General features: G+C 37.6%; 1 protein-coding gene across 1 annotated transcript; it reads left to right on the top strand.

Annotated features, from left to right (window-relative positions):
• The first annotated feature begins 1268 nt into the window (after positions 1-1268).
• ttc12 (tetratricopeptide repeat domain 12) lies at positions 1269-17709 on the top strand. The gene is made up of 21 exons (XM_034114986.1): positions 1269-1434; positions 1977-2131; positions 2987-3008; positions 4204-4281; positions 4395-4516; positions 4812-4871; positions 5527-5598; positions 5982-6042; positions 6654-6842; positions 9276-9345; positions 10638-10726; positions 11108-11276; positions 11797-11889; positions 13226-13289; positions 13419-13553; positions 13746-13838; positions 14114-14182; positions 15296-15397; positions 15651-15750; positions 15946-16174; positions 17172-17709. The coding sequence occupies exons 1-21, from the start codon at positions 1383-1385 to the stop codon at positions 17239-17241; spliced, it is 2094 nt and encodes a 697-aa protein (XP_033970877.1). The 5' UTR covers positions 1269-1382; the 3' UTR covers positions 17242-17709.
• The last annotated feature ends 3466 nt before the right edge of the window (positions 17710-21175 follow it).

Genomic DNA, 21175 nt, shown 5'->3' with positions numbered 1-21175 from the left:
TATTAGACATGAAGTAGTTCTAAAAAGTTTTTGCCACTATCCTCTCTGTCACTCACTATATTTCTTATTTTCTGTTCTTGCTGGTGTGGGTCCAAACTTGTGAGCCAATATCAATTTGTCCTCATCTGATGGGCCCCTCTGGCTTTTTCCATCACTCAGTCTTCAAAGACTTTGCTGCACAAAGTGCAAGGCGGAACAGTTCACAACCACTGAGCAGCCATTACACAGATCCTGTAGATATGGCACGAAACACAATGTAAATAATATTAATTGCATCCTTTATCAATATAATATGTTTACCACTTACATTGCACAAATTATCCTGGCCAAAAACAATTTCCTTAAAATCTTTGATGTTTCTTATTGATAATGTGTGGTCACATTGTGGCTACTCTAGGATACTGTGCTGGCAGTGAAAGAAAAATAACTCAATGGAAAAAAAGTGATGACGCACTAATGACTGACAGAATTTGTGAGGCACTTACTGTAAGTGATGACAGGGCTTATCAAAGCCCATTTATTTCCTATTCTGTTTGGTGGCTTTGTTGCTTATCTTTACAGTTTTACCACATAAATATTCTTCTATATAATGAGAATCAGCTAATTTCAGATTCGTTTTTGACTAGCTGACTCTTTAAGTGTCTTTAACCACATGGAGGCAGTGTTGATCTATTGTATAGGGTGTAGGATACTCACATATCAAGATTAAAAATCAGTTTAATTTATATATAGGCCTACAGTCTATGGTTAATTGAAGTGTTGAGGAGATATCTTTGGCCAGTCTGACTGGACTCACAGCACAGTATGGAAGCACAGAATATGCAGGAAAAGGGGGCCTCTGAATCACTTTACAGTCTAATGAACACAATATCAAAGAGTATAGGCCTAACGGCAGCAATACATTTATAAATACTGATTCATAAAACTGTGAAACTACGTCGTTTTTTATAGAGGGAAAAATATGAACACAGATTCTGAGTGAGAAGTGCTGTCATGAAGATCACACAAATTGTGAATTGCATAGGCTACTTCTGTGATGATGATATGCTTTTATGGCAAGCTTTAAAATGAAATACCACTTTTGTTCATAAGACTTCGTTCTGTAATATACTGGATATATACAATCATCCACTGACCTAAGTTATTATTTATGTAGGCTACATGTATTATCTTCTGTGGCAAAACAACAATTGTGTGTACTATCTTTTACGAGCGGCAGTGAAGGCATCACGTCACCAAGGAAACCGAACAAACGCACACACGCTGACGCTGTGAAAAGTAGGCTAAACTCAGCGTTTGCTAAGTGTTATACAACTTATACATAACATAAAGCTACCATTCTTGTTAAATAATAGAAGTAGGCTGGAAAGAGCCAACGCATCATGGACACACTTGAAGACTTCGAGAGTTTTTTGAAGAATGTTGACCAAATAAGTGAGTAAAATATGGGTTAGCCTTATTAAGTGCAATACCGTTACTAGCGATAATCGAAACAGCTAACAGCTAACATTAGGTTATCATGTGCCAGAGTCTAAAGTAGCAAAATGAAGGTCAGTAATAAGCTAAGCTAAACAGACATGTTGGATTGCATGTACCAAATAATTTGACGCTTAATGGCAGATTCAATATGTATTGTTTCACAAAGCAGGTATGCCTTCCAACTCACTCTTGTGTCTGTGGTTCATAAACTCCTTGGATTTATTGAAGCTAAACTTTAGACATTACATTGCCACTTTACTTTTTTAAACGTTATTGATTTAACTTTTTAAAGGCAGAATGCTACCTCAGCACACATTTGTTTTATATTTCTTTATTTTACCCTTATTACATGGTGTTACTTTTAACACTTTTAACACTTAAATCAGGTCAAAATAAACATTGTTGATACAATTGACAATTTCCTATTATACATGTGATTTTTATAAATATATAACGTTTGTGTGAAGGCTGTTAACAGTATCATTCATTCTTTTAAGGTGAGCTAGTTAAGGATCTAAAGTCCTCTGACGTTGCAATCCAGCAAAAAGCAATAGAGACAGCTGATGGATACATTGCTGAGTTGGACGAGCCCTGCAGGACAACAGTCAACAAGACTACAATCAACACAAACACACCAGGTCAGCCTTCCTTGGTAAGACATACAAACAAAGACACCCAAAATACAGTTGCTGTTAATGTTGCCCTAACACATTGCTGTCTTTGTAATTCATGGACCACATACAGACCAATAAGATCTCAAGTGGGCCTGACGAGTAAAACCAAAGCACAATTACCTATAAATAAATAACAACCCCCAGAAATGTTTCCCTTTCTTGTAGTGTAAGTACATTCGAAAAACGTTCACAGTTCATAAAATTCATTTATAAATTAGATGACGAACAGCTGAAGATGTTTTGCGTATCTATCTATTAAAAAAACAGATTTTTCCTCAAACTTTTCATTTATCTTCTCTTATATCAGCTTTCCTGGCAAGTTCTTGTAATAAAGTTCTTCACAATAATAGGTCTGATAGTGGCTACCTATATTATAATCCTGTTCCATTTTTCTTGGACTTTTGCACTTTTTTTCTATTTTGACAAACATGCATGATACCCTTGACAGTGATGTGTCATGTAGCCAGTACATAAGCCCGTGGGATTTTAAAAAGCGTATCCAGCATATTGGCTGCTTTTCTTATTTTATTGAAAAACTGGAATTGGAATTAGACCACCCTAACCTGGAACAGCTGTCTTCGACCGGAAAGGACAATATAATCCCTATCAATAAAACCTTGTCTCCTTCAATGCAGCACATCCAGAGCTGATTCCTCGTGAAACCGTCCTGGCCCTTTCTTTTTTATGTCTTTGTATTTTTCATTTTCTATTTGTCATTGTTATTTTATTTATTTATTAGATATTTCATTACGTGTTTTACTTTTTGAAAGTACTTTTAGCTTTTTAAATACTTTTTAAAACATTCTTTTCATCATTCTTCTCTTGTTTTACAGGGTCTGCAGAATGGAAGTCCAGGTGAGCGGGTTATATGTTTGTCCCTTGCATTGAATTTAAACAATGTTTAAGCTCACGTTTATGTCCTCATCGTGCATTGAAAGAATGGTTTCGCTGAGCCAAAAAATACGACAACAAATACAGTAAACTCTCTGTATCTGTTTGGGATTTTCAAACATTATTCTGATTGTTGTTCGTTATACATGAAGTAGTTTGAGTTTTCATGGGGAGAAGGGTACTGCTATGTAATAGAGGAAATTAATCATTGGACTCATTGGACATGATTGATATTTTTGTGTGGACGCTTCTTAAAATGATTGGTGGATAGGAGATTTGTAGTATTGACTGTTTAGGCCACAACGGCAAAACACTATAGAAAAGTATTGGAAAATGTGGGGGCAGCCATGTAAACAGGAGCCGGCTGTAGGTTAGCGTGTAGTGCAGAGAAGTTGCTGTGATGATCTTAATAGCAGGTATTACTTTTTTCGCAATATGTCACTCGTATACTCTTCCTTTTCAAGGCCTCTTTTCTAATGTGGTATTCCATATAGCATGTACAAAAGCCCTGAGAGACAAGGTTGAAAAAAACATCTAGTAATCTCTTTTCTAATGGGGGCACTCTGGTGGCCAAAATGATTTCCCAGCTGTTTTTATAGGCAGAAATAAGGAACACATTAAAGTTATACCGACAAACCACTTTATTTCACAAATAGGAAACAAATAAGAAACCTCGAAAGGTTTTCACCTTTTCTGAACTCTAAACAGACAAGAGAAAACAATTTAGATCAGAATTGGAAAATGATGGCCAGAATTCATTTTTCTCATTTGCCTTTGAGGAATTTACTAAAAACATCTAATTGACTCATCAATAGCCTTAAAGATGCAAATGCAAAACAAGCACAACATTAACCTTCAACTAATATTCATTACTTTGGACTTTGGAGCAATATATGTCATTGGGAGAACATTTTAGCATGAACAATCACACACATAAGTTCCCTGAGTGATGAAGTGAACAACGTTGAGTGATGACTTTCTTTCGTCTATGATACATCTTTGATTTGACTTTCATTGATGTTCGGGTTTTGCTTATTTAAAATGTGTAGCAAAACTCTGACTAGGGAAAGCTTAAGGTTGAAATTGATGACAAATAGTGTGTATTTAATGTTTACTCTTTCTCTGTTCTGGCACTCGTGTTTTCCTTCTTTTTCCCCAGACAATTTCATGAGGATTATGGAGAGAGATGTTGAAGACAGGAGCTTACGGAGAATTGCAAAAGCAAATAAGGCACATGGTAAGTGATTCTCTGTTAAAGATGCTGTTGGAAATGACATTTTTGTAGAATCTGCTGCTCTGTTTGACTAGAAATACATCAGTTGAAATATTTTACCGTTAATGTCACTGCAGCACTCAAAGACAAGGGGAACGAAGCTTACGCTCAAGAAGACTATGAAACTGCTGTGAAGTATTACAGTGATGGCTTGGCTGAACTACGGGACATTCAGCCATTGTACACCAACAGAGCACAAGTGAATATCAATATCCATTTAATCTTTCATATGTTTTGCTACAAAAACAACACAAATTGTTGTTTTTTTGTATTTCAATTAGTTAAAAGAAGAAGAAATCAGAAAGAGTCTGCCTTTGTGCGCCTAGCATTATACCATATTGATAAATCCTTTTGGTTCACTGAAGGTATTTCCTTTTGGATATGATAATGGCCTTGTGCAAACAATACGCTTAGTTCCAAAGACCCAGCATTTAAAAGTCTACTCTATAATTACACTGCTGGACTGCCTTGTCCAATTTCAAATATCTACTTAGGCGTACATCAAGCTGGGGAAGTACAAGGAGGCCATCAGTGACTGTGAATGGGCCCTGAAGGTAAGGAACTGGGGTCAGTCAATCGCTGCCTCATTCGTCAAAGTGTCACCTGACGTGCATTCTTTGTCATGCTTGGAGCTCAAAGTAGATATTTGTGAGAAAAAAAAACGGAATAGTCGATTGGCATGGAGTTTTGTTCTCTTGAGTTCACTCGAGCTAAACGCAATTTGACAATGAACAATTATTTCTCTAGTTTTGGATGTATGCTCTAAAAAGCAACTTGATTTGATCATCCTTGAAAAGTTATTATACCTAATTTGGTTATTAATTATGATATTCACAATCAATCTTAAGTCTTAAATGCAACAACATCTCAAAATAATTGGTAACATCTATTTTTTTTAGACAATTTACCAAATGCCTTTAACATTTAAATCACGTAGATCTAGGCATTCGGGCAAAAAAAAGTCTTATATTCAATTCCCTCTGGCATTTAACAGTCTTAAATGTAATACATCTATCTTGACTCAAGAAACTATCATTGCAACACATTTCTACTGTAGAGAGTATTTCTGAAGGTCATATTGAACATTAACCTCTTCTTGTGTTAGTGGTATCAACGGAGACGCATTAGATCACCATTATGTACTTGTAGATGTGTTGCTGATGAAGTGCTTCAACTAATCTCTTCCCATCATCATTGTATCTCTGTCAGTGTAATGAGGGGTGCATTAAGGCTCACCTCCACATGGGCAAAGCATATCTGGCATTAAAGAAATATAATGAGGTGAGTATGATTATATGTCACTGCATCTAATCACCACTGCTTCTTACACATTGCTCTTGTATACAGATCAAATCTCCTCTAACTAGCAGGAACATGGGTACATAATGAAAGCGGTTTGCCTGGTATAAAGCAGGTTAATAGGAATTTTAAATTAAATATGTTGCACACACACAGCCTAGCCTCAAAGCAATCCTCTGTAAAATATTTTTTTTTGTAGGCATTTCGATCCGTTTAGAGGCAAGCCTTGACTTTAATATTGATATCTGGTAAAAAAATATTAAATTGCATCATCGTTTTCTATGTAGTCACCAGAATGATATTGATTTCCATAGCTTTAGAAGTGAAGCACACAGCAGTGATGAACTAAATTCTTCTCTTTTCAGTCCAGAAAATGCTTTGAAAAGATGACGGAAATTGAACCTGCGAGGGAGAAAATGGTGAAAGGTAAAGGGGGGTTTCAGGGGTCAGTTAAGGACATCTTTAACATATTCAAGTCCTTTGTGATATCTGCCTTCTTTGGCTATGTAACATGACTACCCATTAAACGTTTTTTGTATCCCATGATTCAGTTTTATTATTATTCCATAGTTTTATTTATACAATACTTAGTTGAGAATGGCCTTGTTGGTGAGTTGGATGCTATTGTTGTGGTCTCACTGACTGCAGATCTATTATTTGGAAGGTTTTGACACATCCTTAAGATTAATACGCCACTACTGCCAAGCCAACAAAGACATATTGAGCTTTCCTTAGTTTGACCTTTTAAGGTCCAGCACTCTTTTCTACAAAATGTTGCTGAGAATAAACGCTGCTACTTTATGGCTATCACACAAATATGCACTGTATCTCAGTCTCTTTTCTATTGCCATATGTAGCGAGCATTACATTTTCAATACTACAGACCCACTTAAGTCCTCATTTATAGTTTATGGCAATAGGCAGGTGGGGTGGTTGCCTCCGGATATGCTTTTGCGATACAATGAGGCTTCCCCTTCTCTCTTTTCTGTGACAGTCAAAGTTCAGTGTCTGCTATTGAATACATTTTCTCCGTGCAGAATACCTGGACCAGGTTGATTTGGAAGAGGAGAGACAGAGTCAGGAGATAAATGCAATGCAAGATTTTGCCATGGGCGAGACGAATGCCATAAGAGTGCCCGTGCTGCTGGAGAAGTTGTCTCGGCCTGGCCAGCTTCCCATGTTCTACTGTGGAGGATTGGAGACTCTGTCACTAGCAGTTACTGACTGTGAGTATTATTTGGAGAGTTTTGCGCATTATATTTAGCCTTCTCTTTTAATCTTCGTTCTCTTTAATCTTCCTTCACTGGGTCACCAGTTTGTACTCAAGCTCTCACAGCAAACGTTCTAGGGCATGTCATCAGGTCAAACAGGGCTGCAGCAACTGATTATTATTATTACTACTGCAATGGAAGAGAGGGTGAGACTTAACACTGTCCATCACTGATTCTCTTCACACTCCATTTGCTTGTCACACTGCGCACATTTCCAATAAAGACTATAAAGCCACACCGAAAGAGCAAAACCCCAGAGCTAGCTAGTGTGGTGAGCCACGACAACATGTAACACTATAACATGACACTTAAACAGCTGCATACATATTCCTGTGCAAAACAACTCTATTTGTATATGTATTCCATTATCAGAGCAGGAAGAACAATGTGCCTACTTTCTGGCAATAACTGTAGAAAAATATTTCTGCTGATAGGATTCGTTTCGTGGTCTTTTTCTGAGTATCTTAACTAGCAGAATTAGACCTCCCTCTGGTGTACATATGATAATATAGTTTAGTTGCTGAACTGCTGAGTGGGCCATTCTGAGCTAGCAAGGTAAGCAGTTCCACCAGTTAAGTGGTGTTGTAAAACATAATGAACATTAAAAAAGGAAATGCCCAGCATTAAGATATCGACATAGTGTAAGGACAGGATTGTGTAGGCGATTTTTCGTTGTATTCTGTGTTCACAGCAGGTACAGAGGGGGGTTGTTACAAGGTGACAGCAAACACTATTAAGCCTTCTGTGGCTGTCGTGGGTGCAATTTAATGGAACACATGTGATAGCAGTTGTCCATTCCTTAACCTCAGTGGCATTACCTGCACATAACCCTGTCAGAATTAGAGTAGGTAGCTAGAGAGTGATGGTTCCTGTTTCGTTGGCTTTGTGGATTTTTGACAGTCTAGACTCTAGACTAAGGACCTCTAGGTGGAATTTGACGGAGTCCTGTCAAATTCCGTGGAATTATCAATGCTTATATATATTTTACAGGATGTCAAAAGAGTTGTCAAAATAAGTACCAGAATTTCTTGCACAATTCTCAGAAACAGCTTCTAAAACGTAGTTGAAAAAGATTATTTGTCCACACTGCAACTGTTTATCAAAGTAACACTAAAAGGAGAGAAAACAAATTCCATGCTGCAACATAATGTGTGGAAATGGTTGCAGATGGCAAATCATATCAAGCATTGGCTTAGAACTAGCACAGTGCTGCATCAGAAAATGCCCTCACAGCTTTTTCTCAGCATGGAAAACCAAATTGATATATTGTGATTGTGGTAAATGTGTTGGGCACAATATATTCCAGGATATCTGTTTAAAGTACTCTACTATAAAGAGGGCCATTGGCAGCAGCTGCTCTCCACCAGGTTGTTCACTCCTCTGATTGCCGCTGACATTTCTTTAAATGTTTTTGACCTAAGATATGACTTAGCAACTAAAATTGCAGCATTTGTAAAACAACCAAGGAGTACAGTTCCTCAAGGTCAAAAGCCCTCACTTTTATTGTCATTACACAGTACAGGTACTATGTAACAAAATAGTTTCTCTGCATTTGACCCATCCTAGTGTTAGGAGCAGTGGGCTGCCATTATGAACTGCGCCCGGGAAGCAGTGTAGGGAACAGTGCCTTGCTCAGGGACACCTCGGTAGCACTTGGTCTCGCCGGGACTTGAACTGGTGACCAGTTGCCAGTCCCTATGGACTTCGCCACCACCGCCCTCTCCGGAGATTTCATTTTGATTATATTTCAATTACGAAAGAAATTGTAAAAAAGTGACTCTGCAATGCTCCACCCCATTACTGCTCTTGAACAGGTTGTGTACATCTTCAGGTAATTTGACCACACAGCCAAGACTGATGGAATTGACCAAGTGAAGCTTGAAGCTTGACACTCAGTAAACCATAAAACTGTATAAAACCCACATCATTGTGTATTGCTAACCCTCTATTTTTGCTTTGACCTTAAAATGCCTTATTCCTTTTCACTGGCTGTCCACTGCAGAATAGCAAACATTTCTTATCCGATCGCTCTTCTTGATTTAGATGAATCAAAGTGTACCTCCAAAGATATAATGCCTGTCTCACAGTACCATTCAACGGGAAAGGGCAACCTTACATAACTCAGAACTGAAAGGAACTCAGCAGGGCTGACATTACAGGCTTTCACCCCTAAACTGCTCCCTAACTGTCCTGCTGTACTTTAGTAGACTACAAATCATTGTAAGTGGAAGATAGACCATTCCTCATTATACCTTACTCTTTCAACATATTTTATTCATTCTTTTCTCTCCAACCCATGTCTCTAAATCCGAGAGCTGTAGCTGGCTACCTGGTGCTGATATGTAGTTTTTTGTATTCTCTCACACTATCTACTGTTCTCGTTATCAGGTACAGGCCAGACCCTTTTCAGACTGAACAATGGCTTCAGTATCATTGGCAGCAATGACACAGTGAGGAGGTAAGGAGACCAGAGGGAGAGAGGTAGCTGTCAGTTTTCAGTGGCGCTATGACAGATGGACCCAGAGACCGGCGCATACAGACACAATGGTGGCCTAAACTTGAGAGATCATTTTCCATCCTCTCCCGCCCTCTCTTTGGTTTTTGTGCTTTCAGCCAAATAGGAAAAGGCGATCACATTGAAGATTGAGATGAGCGCTAATATGAGCCCTGTGTTTTGTCCCTGAAAAAGGGGGTGTTTTGCACATGATATCAATTATAAGTCCCTCAGTTCAGATCAGTAAGGTTATTGTTAACTAGTCACACATTTTTCAGTTTTTTTCATTGTTATCACTGACATTATATTATAGTTACTGTGTTTCGAGAGATAGAGAGTGCATTGATATTACAATAAAATAGCCATAAAGAATACTGCTGGGAGCCAGATGCAACTAACTGAAACCTTTGTGAACCATGTCACACACAATGAAGTCAGCCGGTGCATTGTTGTCTGGTTTAGAATTTAAGAGCTAAAGGAAATTCAAGGGTTTGTGTGGTGTTAAACCCACAGAAATCCAAAAAGAAATTAAGAACAAATTACATTAAAGAAAAAAAAAGTGTTGGGGCAATTGCTCACAGAATATCTTCTAAAAAGCATGTAACAAATATAAGGATTATAGATCATCCTGTAAGATTGAGCCAATACATTCCATCTTCCTCAGGGCAGACACAAAAGTGACGTCAAGTTCAAACCCCTTAGTGGGATAACTGATGACTTGTCAAGTAGCATCTGAGCGATGGCCAAGTTGCTAACACACATAAGGTTCCTACAAGAGATGTAGATAAATTGAAGGGCAAAGTGCCTTATGATGACTAAGCCATTATTAGCCCGAGTTCATACTGCATGCTCACAAAAAAGTGTTTGTCTATTCTTATTGCACTATTTCCTTTATATAGCTATACTGAAAAACATTTTATTCATTGTTATTTATTATTAGTGTTTGATAGTCGCCTTACATTTTGTACGTCAAAAATAAGGGCTTTGCTGTTTACCCATGAATGCATCGTATTTATCTGAGATGAGATGGCATCTAGTGAACTGTGTAATTGCTACATGTGTCTGGTGTTTTAAACTTGGCCATGTGTTACGTTCTGTTTTTCATTTTTTTATTTCATCCTTTGTTTTGCGTGGAGGCATACTTGCATATAAATTACATTTAAATTATTTCAGAGTAATATTTAAATTTGATTTGTATTATGTCAATTAGAAGAGAACAATGAAACACTGATCACTGAGCTTCATCTTCTCTGCAGTTGCCTTTTGCAGGAAACAAAGGATCCAGGATGCCAGGAGTTGTGTGTGTCTGCTCTGAAGTTATGGAGGGTTATCTGTTGTGGAAACAGTATGTATTACATTGAGTTACATTTCAAGTTCTGTCTTGTTTATGTAGCCAGATGCTCTCATTACATGTAAGTTAACAGGGAATAGAGGTACAAAATGAATTATTATTCTGCATTGTGTCATTACTGCACAGCTTGTCACTGTTATAGTAAGCCTTTCTTTTGTCAAGCCTTTATTTCCACTTTGAATCAAACAAGCTGTGTGGGCTTCAACAAATCCACCCTCTGTGCCAACTGTGATACTCAGTGTGTGTGTGTTTATTAATACCCTATTAACAACAAAGTGTTTCTTCAGCCTAATATTCCTATAATTGTGTTAACAGATTAGGTGGTGTCCACTGAGCTCATATTTTGTACATAACATGTTTTCCTTTTGTTTTCAGATGAAAACCAGAAAATGTTGATAACGTGCCCATTCATCAGACGGTCCATCGTTGACTTGGTAACAGCCGAGCATGTTGCAGTGCGGGAAGAATGCCTGGCATTACTAAGTTTGTACTCACAGACGCCACATGGCAGACGTTTGGTTATTGACAACCTGAATGGGCACAAGTAAGACATTCATTTACTTTCACTTTATGCACATTTACATCACATGCAACAGACAAGAGCGACAAGATAGCTGGAGTAATGTTTCCATGTTCAGATGTAGTAGGTTTTCTGCATGTTTCCTATAAACTAAACTATTCAATGTTTTTCTCATTTAGGTAGTCCCATCTCGAAGTATTTAAATGATCTTACATGTTACATTGTTTCCCTTAATGAAATTAGTGGAAAGACAATAGTTCAGTCCTGGTCCATTTAATGAGATTTCAAGAATTGTTAGAAATCATCGGTCTGGGACATAGTTTCCATAGATTAAAAAGGGGCCTAAGTGATTTCTTATCCTGTGTCTGATATTATCGGAGCTGCAGCTTTTGGTTTTCAGAAAATTAGGAATGAATTATATTGTTGCTCCTGATTAGCATTATTATCGCACTTATATGATTTTTCCTTTCCATCACTCTCTCCTTCTTCTATTCTTATTTCCTCTCTTTTTCTGTCTCTACTCTCTACCCCTTTGAATCTCAAGGTTTGTGAGGAACCTCATGGCGTGCATCTTAAAGCCAACGAAGCAGCAGAACACAGCTGTCAAGATTCTGGAGAACTTTGCGGCAGAAAACAAGTATAACTGATACACAGCCTCACAAAAAAACTTTGTTACTGAACAAGGAAATTCATAGTTTCAGATACTCAGGATATGACTCACCGCTCTATTATCCTCGAATATATCCATATATATTTAAAGCACTCTAAAATCCATGTATTCATCATGCAGGAGGGCTCCTCTGACAAATGGTGTGGCATCTTTAATATTTCAACATGTGCTATCCAAGGGTTAAGGTCACTTGAAAAGGCAAAAGGCCGTTCTCAACCTGTCTTCCTCTCTGGCGCCTCATGAAAACAAGACATGAAAGGGAAACCCAGGCTCCAACACAGCAGGAAATAAGTCGAGGTGTCAAGCAGTGAAAGGGGAAGATCAATTTCCCTGTCTGTAGCTCAAAGAGAGTTACCCAACACAAATGTATTATGTGCTACTGAGGTTTTTCACTTCACTTTTTGAGGATAATAATATACAACCAATCCAAATTCCATATTGGATCCAAATAAAATAAAATCTATATTGTGAAACATTTACATATTACATATACATTTGCAAACATGTTTCAATGCATATAACACTACATAAGATAATATAATACTATATAAGATAAGACAAGATCTTTATAGGACCTTTATTTATCCCTGTGGGGAAATTCAGGATTTTAAAGCAGCAACAGAGTGAGAATGAAAACAGGACAGTACAGATTCACATGAGGATAATAACATTTAAAATTACATTATATAAGTAACTGTTAAAATTAGATATCACAACAAGGTAAAAGGGATTAGTCCGTGGCTGAATGTACTGCTCATCTTCACTAGCTCTGCATGGAGGGGGGTGTTCTCAAGGATAATGTCCAGCTTCGTCCTCGTCCTCTCCTCAGCCACCTACCCCAGATTCAGTCCCGTTTTACTTCAACAACGGAGCTAGCCTTCCTCACAAATTTGTTTAGCCTGTCAGCATCATTTGTGTTGGTGTTTCCACCCCAGCACTCCTCAGCAAAGAGGAGCACACTGGCTACCACAGACTGGTAGAACATCTGCAGCAGCCTCCTCCCCCCCACATGACACAGAGCACACTGTATTTTTGTTTCAGTCATTAGTCAAAGCAACTGGATTGTGATGTGTTACAGTTAATCCATATTGTCAATTGGATGATTGTGTAACTTAAATGGAAGATTCAACTTTACTCTCTACTCACCTCCTCCTCTCCAAAGTGTCCTTGTTCATTTGAATACAACAATGAGTTATATATTGGTTAGTTCTGTTAAATAGTGGAACCATTATGTACTCTAATACACATACTCTGTACCTATCGTATGTTAAGTATGGTAGCGATGTTTCATCTTGTCTTACAGATTTTGCCTTCAGTTAAGAGGCGTGTTGAAAGACTCTGTCATTGTGCCATTTACAACATTACTGGTAAGCTATGTACTCTATGTGTAGATACAAAGTAGTTTTCATATTGATATATACACTCAATATATTCAGGTGTGCATGTGTGTGTGTGTGTGTGAGCAAATGAACAAATATGTTTTCTTCATTTTATAGGCAAATATCAGCGAGTCCAATCGGCAGGTCCTTCCATCACTGATATCAGCTGTTGGCTGTCTTGCTCGAGATGATGTCATTCGTCACAATTTAGCCCATGATCCAGAATGTTGGAAGGCTTTTGTGGTCGCCATCGTAAGTACAATGACTTTTTTGCTTCTTATAGTAAAGTTAAAATCCCTTGTTCATTGAGTTGAAACACCACAGTGTGCTCTGAATGACACAGTGAGACACTTTGTAGCCTGGATATGTTAAAATATTACCTTTAGTTTTTAAACTTTCTGTATTGATTTGATTAAGTGTAGAATGTGTTGGCTGTTTTTGTAGAGGCAATGCAGTGCGAGTGATTACAAAGAAATCCTTTACCCTATGCTTGGGTTGATCATCAACCTTTCAACTATCACCTCTCCAACCATTAAGGTAAGAAAAAAGTCATGTGAGACATTTACTTGCCGCACTTTAAAAACTGATGACATCATGACACTGTATCCAATATAAAGTAAAGCTGAACTGACATTCAACGTGAATGAAAGAATTACATGTTTTTAAAGAACATTCGCTGTACACCACTTTAAAAATATGTATGTCATCAATATTAAATAAAAGGATACTTATGTGAACCATGATGTGTGACATCAGGGGGTAAAACGTATCTGAAAATTGGTTTAGTCACATTTCTCTCCCGTTCTTTGTAGGAGCATGCTGTCTCACTCTGCGACTGCACCTTGGGCCTGCTGAGGGATAGTGACGGAGGAGTAATAACTGTGAGTTACTTTGGCACTACACAACAGTACTCAAGAGCTTTACTTTAACCCTTACATGTCATTAATTTTGTTGCTTTACTGTACCATAACTCCCATTACATTTATATGTTTGGCTTAGGACCAAGAAAAGTTTTAAAAGTATTAATACTCGTTATTAACCGTTACTAATGATGCATGTTGAAAACATTCAGTTTGTTTTCCTAACGTCCATACATCCTTAAAAAGATAAAAAACATCCTTTCAGGGAAACTTGGCGGAATAGAAGACATCGGCGTTGAGTAATGGGGCTTTTGCTGCTTGTGAAGTCATTGGCAATGTGCCAGAAAGGTGGTAACAGCCATCCACAATGTTCAGAGGGTCCTATGTGTCATTACAGTTGATTAAAGCTCAAGCTCCAGGTGCTGGGCCTGTGCTAATGGCTGTTAGAGCAGTTTCACACTGCCTACACAATGCCCTCAGAGTCACACACTTCCACCCATCTGCCTCTTTACTCTATTTTAGTGCTCACACACTGTGTTCCTGTAACTTTTTCCGTCATTGTCACCTGGTCCCAACACCCTCTATTTAAAATGTCCCTGATGTTTTTCTCAGTTTGTGTCTTTTCTTGACTTGACTTTGCTCTTTATTGTATATTCAAGGCTACACCAAAGCCCTAAAGCCCAAAGTAATGCGTTTGGGGCTGTTTTGTTATCACTTTGAGTATATAGATTTAAGTTAAGCTTTCTGAAAGGGAGGTGTGAGGAGCATGTGAGCAGGAGGCAAGAATTGTTAGAAGTTACTCGAGAGAATCTAATTAAACACATTTTATAATCAGTCCAACATGTTTTCATTATTTTAACATAGGACTTTCTGTACTTAACTGCTGTTAACACACTCCAGAAGACCTTCTGATTTCATAATTGTCTTTTCCTATTCTCCACTTCTATTAGACTCTAATATTCTTTAAGTCTTTTTTTTGTCTGCTAGCTATCTTTCGCTGAAAACACTTTTCTGTTGATGCTCTGCTACCCTGTGTATTTCTCTGCTGTGTTTTTTATCCGTCTTTCTTCCTATATTTTTCTTCCTCTTATATAATCTCCATTTCTAATGCCAACAATGTTCTTTGTCCTCCAGAGAGCCACGGGTGTGCTGAGCACTGTCCTCCCTCAGTCCCCTGAGGCCGTTCAGCATGTTGTTCAGGGGGGTGTGGTCCGGCTCATGCTCCCCCTGCTGAAGGTGCATACAGTATCTGTACATACAACCAATATCTATTAATACAGCAACACGTGTTTAACGTTGTGGAATGACGATATTTACATGAAGACATGAGGAAAAAAACCAGATTTGACATGGATAGTGTACTTGATCATTTATTTTTAACTGGGTAACTGGGTATTTTCTACTAGTAACAAGTGTCAACATAACGTTGTTTTCAGCCTTACGTTCAACATGTTTAATGAGATTGTTATTTCTTTGTCTTCCTACCAAGGGAACAGGGCAGACTGCCACTAAGTATGCCATTAAGACTCTGACTCTCTGCACTGCTGCCAGTCAGTCGGCCCGGGAGGAGCTGGTGCAATCCGATAAAAGTGAGGAATGATTGACATTCATTAGTTTATGAATAACATTTTAGGGTTGACCTAATATGCAAATGGAGTGTGTTTCTGCTTCTCTGCAGTGTGCAGTATATTTGTTGATTTTCATGTCAATACATGTGTGTTTGTTATTACATTTGAAAAACACTATTCTCTTTTTATTTACTTTTTATTTATTGTTTTACACAGAACTGTCTGTTTTACGTCGTTTGCTGGCTTCCAGCTGTGATGAGATGGTGTCAGGAAATGCAGCCTTGTGCTTGGCCCACCTCCTTGAGTTGGAGGGAATTGCCAGCCGCCTGCTGGGCACTGATACTGTGCGGCTGCTGCTGCGCCACGCAGCGGGGGACGCTAAGAGGACAGCTGTGCGGCAAAATGCTGCCATTGCTCTGGGGAAGTTGTGTCGATTTGAGCCCAGGTGCCCTCTCACCTCATTCTATAAACCACATGCTGCTGATTACATTCTAGAAACTAGCCGGAAGGAGCATTGATGGACAAGATAAAAAGTCCCACTGATATGACACTACAGTATGTGATGTTATGGTAGTCGTCACACATTAGGCACATTTACGAGTTCTGGCTCAGCTGGAAATATTTATTATATTGGCGTTTGCATATCAAAGTCAGTATTTAAATATTGTTTATTATGCAGTGTTTATATTCTGTATTTTCATTTAATTTTTCAAGTTACTGTCACCACTTTGACTCTGCAGTCATTGTGTGAATAACTACTCTAATGCACAGTATATCCACAACATGACCACTTTTTTATTAATATCTACACTTATTTTGAATGCTAAATTTGCTGCATTTGTTTGATAGCTTAAATGTGTGTTCATTTAGTCGATCAACGCTTCTTGTCTGTTGGATACAGTTTGTGGTTAAAACTAATGTGTTTTTTTCAATATCCATTAGTCTGCCAGCTATTTCTCAATTTATTTTTGTCAGTAAATGTCACAAAATTGTGAAAAATGGCAAGAGGAATTTGTCCAGAGTCCAAGCTGTCATGAAATGCTTCTCCAAAGACATGAAATGAGAGAGACAAACAGCTGATTCTCAAATAGGAAGAAGATGGGATGTTTCAAATTAGTTATCGTTGTCAAAGTAGTTAATTAATTTTCTGTCCATCAACTAATCATAAACGTGACCCATTGTTTCAACTCAGTATAATGAGACAAATATTTGAATGTTCAAATGGAAAAAAAGGTATTGTAGAAAAGCTCTGGAGGCAGTTCCTTCCACCCCAATGATTGACTCCAAATGATGTGCAGTTAATTGTATTCAGTGGGTTTTCAATCAAGGTTTATAAACATATAAGCTAAATCGGAGCAAGGAAATGCTGTCAGTTGAATTTGACCCCACTGAACATACTTTAAATGTGCTTTCAATTGACATCCTCCTTTCTTCAATTCCAGACATATCCACAAACTTCGGGAACTTCACGGCCTCGAGATCCTGCACTCCTGTATGAAGGTCATCCCATGAACCCCATAACACATTTTTATAATATCCTTGCTTTCATCAGTCTTGTCCTTTTATCTTAGTGTTAGGCTTACATGACTAATCTCTAAAAACACCAGGCCTGGTAGTCATAAGATTTGTTTTCTCTTCTTTATAATTCCTTATCCAAACACTGATCCTTAACTGCTATTCCAAACAATACCTATCATTTTTCAAATATGTTGTATATTTTCTCTCTCTTTTTAAAATTCTGATTCTAATCGTTGTCTGATTCTGATTTCTTTGTAAAAAAAAAAAAAAAAAAAATCAAATATACTTTCCCTTTTTTGTTTTTCATGCCCATTAAAATGTATAATGTTTGACAGAAAACTAGTGTGTGCAAATGATGGAGTACAATACTTGCTTGTACAGAATAAACACCATTTATAATAGAGTGTTTGTCCCTCTGCAATGTCGGTGCCTGCCTTTGGTATATTTCCTTTTGAATTTCATTCCAAAAAGGAGTAGTTTAGTCCTGTATATATTATTAATCTGAAGAAACCCTCCGTCATCTGTGTGGATTCTCTGGATGGCATGTACTGGAAGGATAATTCATCGTGTACAAACACATTTGCGTTTTAAAGACTGTTTACAGTTTGACTTAGCTTTGGGGTCTTCCAAATTTGTAGTTCTTCGAAATAAGAGGATTACTTGTAAATTCACAGAAAGCTGTGCCCAGGAATTGAATTTGGGACTTTTTCTTGCTGTGTGACAGCTTTAACCTGTTGATTAGCCGACGTGAGGTTACTCGGTGCTGCGTTCGCTTCTTGGATGTTCAGCCAATATGAGAAGGTCAGAGTTATAGCTCTGCTCGCATAACTTTTGCACAGCAACTGTGATGAGGAGTTGCAATGGGGTAGACAAGTGCACCTGGAATTATGTCTGCTTTTATCTAAGCTGCACTATATAATGAAAAAGTCTAACAGTGTGAGGTTGTGGTTTCAGGGGACTTACAGTGTGTTTGTGGATATGTTCAAATATACACACACCTTATAGCGATGGCAATATAACACCTAGCGAGGGAAGATAAAAGGCTATGGAGTTCTTAGCGACCAGCTTCGTTTTAGGGTTGGCAATATCATTACGTTGAAAACTGGACTTTGGTTCGGACTAAAATAGCTCATAACTATTGAATGACTTGCAATCAAAATGTATGGTTCCCTGAGGAAATGTATGCATGCTAACATACTTAACCTGTTAAGCCGAAAACACAAGTCTCACAAGAAGTGTCTAAATTAGCCCTGAGCGAAAAAATGCTAACGCACTTAGCACAGAACTCTAGGTATAAATACTTTATAATTATTACTTATCGGATCTGCACAAACAAGATATTAGCAAGCTAAATAGGGGTATTAGTATCATCACTGAGCGATCAGAACTCGCGACATGGGAAGCAAACACAGACATCACATAGCTTTATGGAGCAAAAACGGGAGAAATGTCTTACTTTTTGCTATTTCTGATCAAAAGTTGTGTTCAATGGCATTAATTGAACTGTGTCACATGATTACTGATAATCCATCATTCAATTTTTATGTCAAAAACTGAGTTTTCATATTAGCTGCTATGATAGCTACCTGTTTTGGATATTCTGGCTACGCATCACTCTCACTCCTTATTTGGTAACGTGTAGGTGGATTTAGGAACTTCCCCTCGATTCTATTGGCTCTGACTTGCTAAACCTCTCTAAAAAGGTAAAATGTCAATGTCACTTGTTTTGCATCAATCTTGATCAGTGGCGAGCCGTGAGCTTTATACCTAGGCCCTCTGACCCCCACCAATTCCCTCGAAAAAAAGAAAAAAAAATAGTTATTACGTCACAGCGTATACTTCAGCGGAATATCAAAACAACGGCCCAGGGTGCACAACGCATCAATGACAGCGACCCTCTACCACACAAAACAACACCTGGGAACCCCATTTGTGTTCTTTGACATTGAAAATGATATTGCATTGTGTTTGTTACTTTCGTTGCAGTTGTATGTCTTAAGTGTAATTTGGCATGCTTTTATTTTGAAGGCGAATTAACGTTGTTGACAGGAAGTTGTTGTTGTTATGGAAACAAGAAAAGTTTCACAGCGGGCGGAACTTGTCATAAAGTCCGCGATAATAAAACCCACCCATTTAGAGGGAAGATATGATTGGTCAATTGTACTGTCATTTGACATTACTCTCTCGTTCAGTTACTATAGCGGGCCCTCTGTGAATCGCAGAGAGGGCCAGGCGAGCTTCTTTCATGTAACCCTTCACATTCAACAGAGACTGAACAGGCAGATTCGAAGGATTTATTTATTTGGAAATGTTATTTTAAATACAATTAAATCAAGTTTTTTTTCGGTAAAACTAATGAAAAATATAACAAAAATAATATTAAAAAAATATATATTTAAAGAAAATATATATTTTTTAAATGTTTTTAAATATTATTTTTTAGAATATCTTAGGCCCTCACAGAGGGCCTAGAGGGACCTGACGGCTCGCCACTGATCTTGATACAGGGTACTTATTATATGTTATAGTTTGGATTCCTAAAGCGTTTAGTCTACTATCCCACCATTCAAGGGTGGTTTTCACTATAAGTAATGTGTTTTTTTTTGGACGGACACTATAATTTACGTTTTTTTACTATGTTCAATCTGAATTTACTTTAAAATAAAAACATCTATATTGATTCTGACTTTTCTACATCCAACTCACAGGTTTATCATTGCTTTGAGATAAAAGATTATTAATTTACCCCTTTTAGAAGTGAAGTTATAGTCATTTGTTCTGGGAATGTCATTTTCGAGCCTGAGACGTGGAAAACAGGCTCGGGGCCTAACAGGTTAACAGCATTGTTAAATACATATTCTTTATTAGTTTCATGCATAAAGGTGCAAATATTTCTGTATTTCATCGCAAATCCCTTTGAGAAGAAAACCTGTCTCGGATTCATCTTACTAAGTTGCAGTTCCCTTTAAGTGACCCTTAGAAACACTTTAGAGTTAAAGAGTTATGAGAATGTGAACACCTATTTTTAAGGAGTGTATGTCAGTCAGTAAGAGTAAGACCAACGTGTTCCAATATTGATAGGTTATTAACACCATAAACTGTATTGCAAATGAAAAAATCTAGTTATGGCGTCTTTTCTGACATTTTTTAACCTTTTGACTTGAGTACCCGCAGTGACTGTAAAAGGAGCGGTTAACAGAAATCTAATCTCTCTGCAGAGGACAGGAGCTCCCTGTAAGGGATGACACCATCTGTGTATGTGTGCAAACAACTGATACCTTCTGCTCAGTTGGTATTAAACAGCAATAAGGGCGATTATTCACTGAGGCGTGAGAGATTGTAAACAGGACTGAACAGAAATGAGGAGGCTTTCCTTTTTCACCCTAGGATTTTTCCTACTTACAGGTATGTATCTATTTATTTAGCTACGGTACAGAACAGTAGTACCTTTTATTTTGTTGCACCTTTTTGTGCACTTGCTGATAAACATTAAGATAATATAGCTTTTTCATGTTTAATGTTTTGGAGTACTTTTATTCTCAGCTTTGAAAGATTGTTTTATTTTATTTCTACATATCCCCCCCCAAAAAACAAACTAAAGTAGCAAATAGCTAAATAGTTGTACTTTCACTTTTAGGAATGCAAAAACATTTTTTGAACTAATTAAATCGAAAGCTGAAAGAACCAAAATAAATCAACAAATACACCAAGTTAAATATTTTATAAGTAAATCTGCCTGGAAGACTTCTACTTTCTAAAAAGCCTCTACATGAATATGTATCACTTATGATGAAGCATGAATTATATTCATTCCATACAAATGCATTTCACCTTACTCACCACCAACAAGGACATGTTATAAAGAACATTTGTACTTCACTTTACATTCACAAACTTCCTTGTTATACCTTATGGAACATTATAGTAT

Source organism: Trematomus bernacchii, unplaced genomic scaffold, assembly GCF_902827165.1.
Source record: "Trematomus bernacchii unplaced genomic scaffold, fTreBer1.1, whole genome shotgun sequence".
Classification (NCBI taxonomy): domain Eukaryota; kingdom Metazoa; phylum Chordata; class Actinopteri; order Perciformes; family Nototheniidae; genus Trematomus; species Trematomus bernacchii.
The sequence above is the reverse complement of the archived record's forward strand: the minus strand, read 5'-3'. Positions and strand labels throughout refer to the sequence as shown.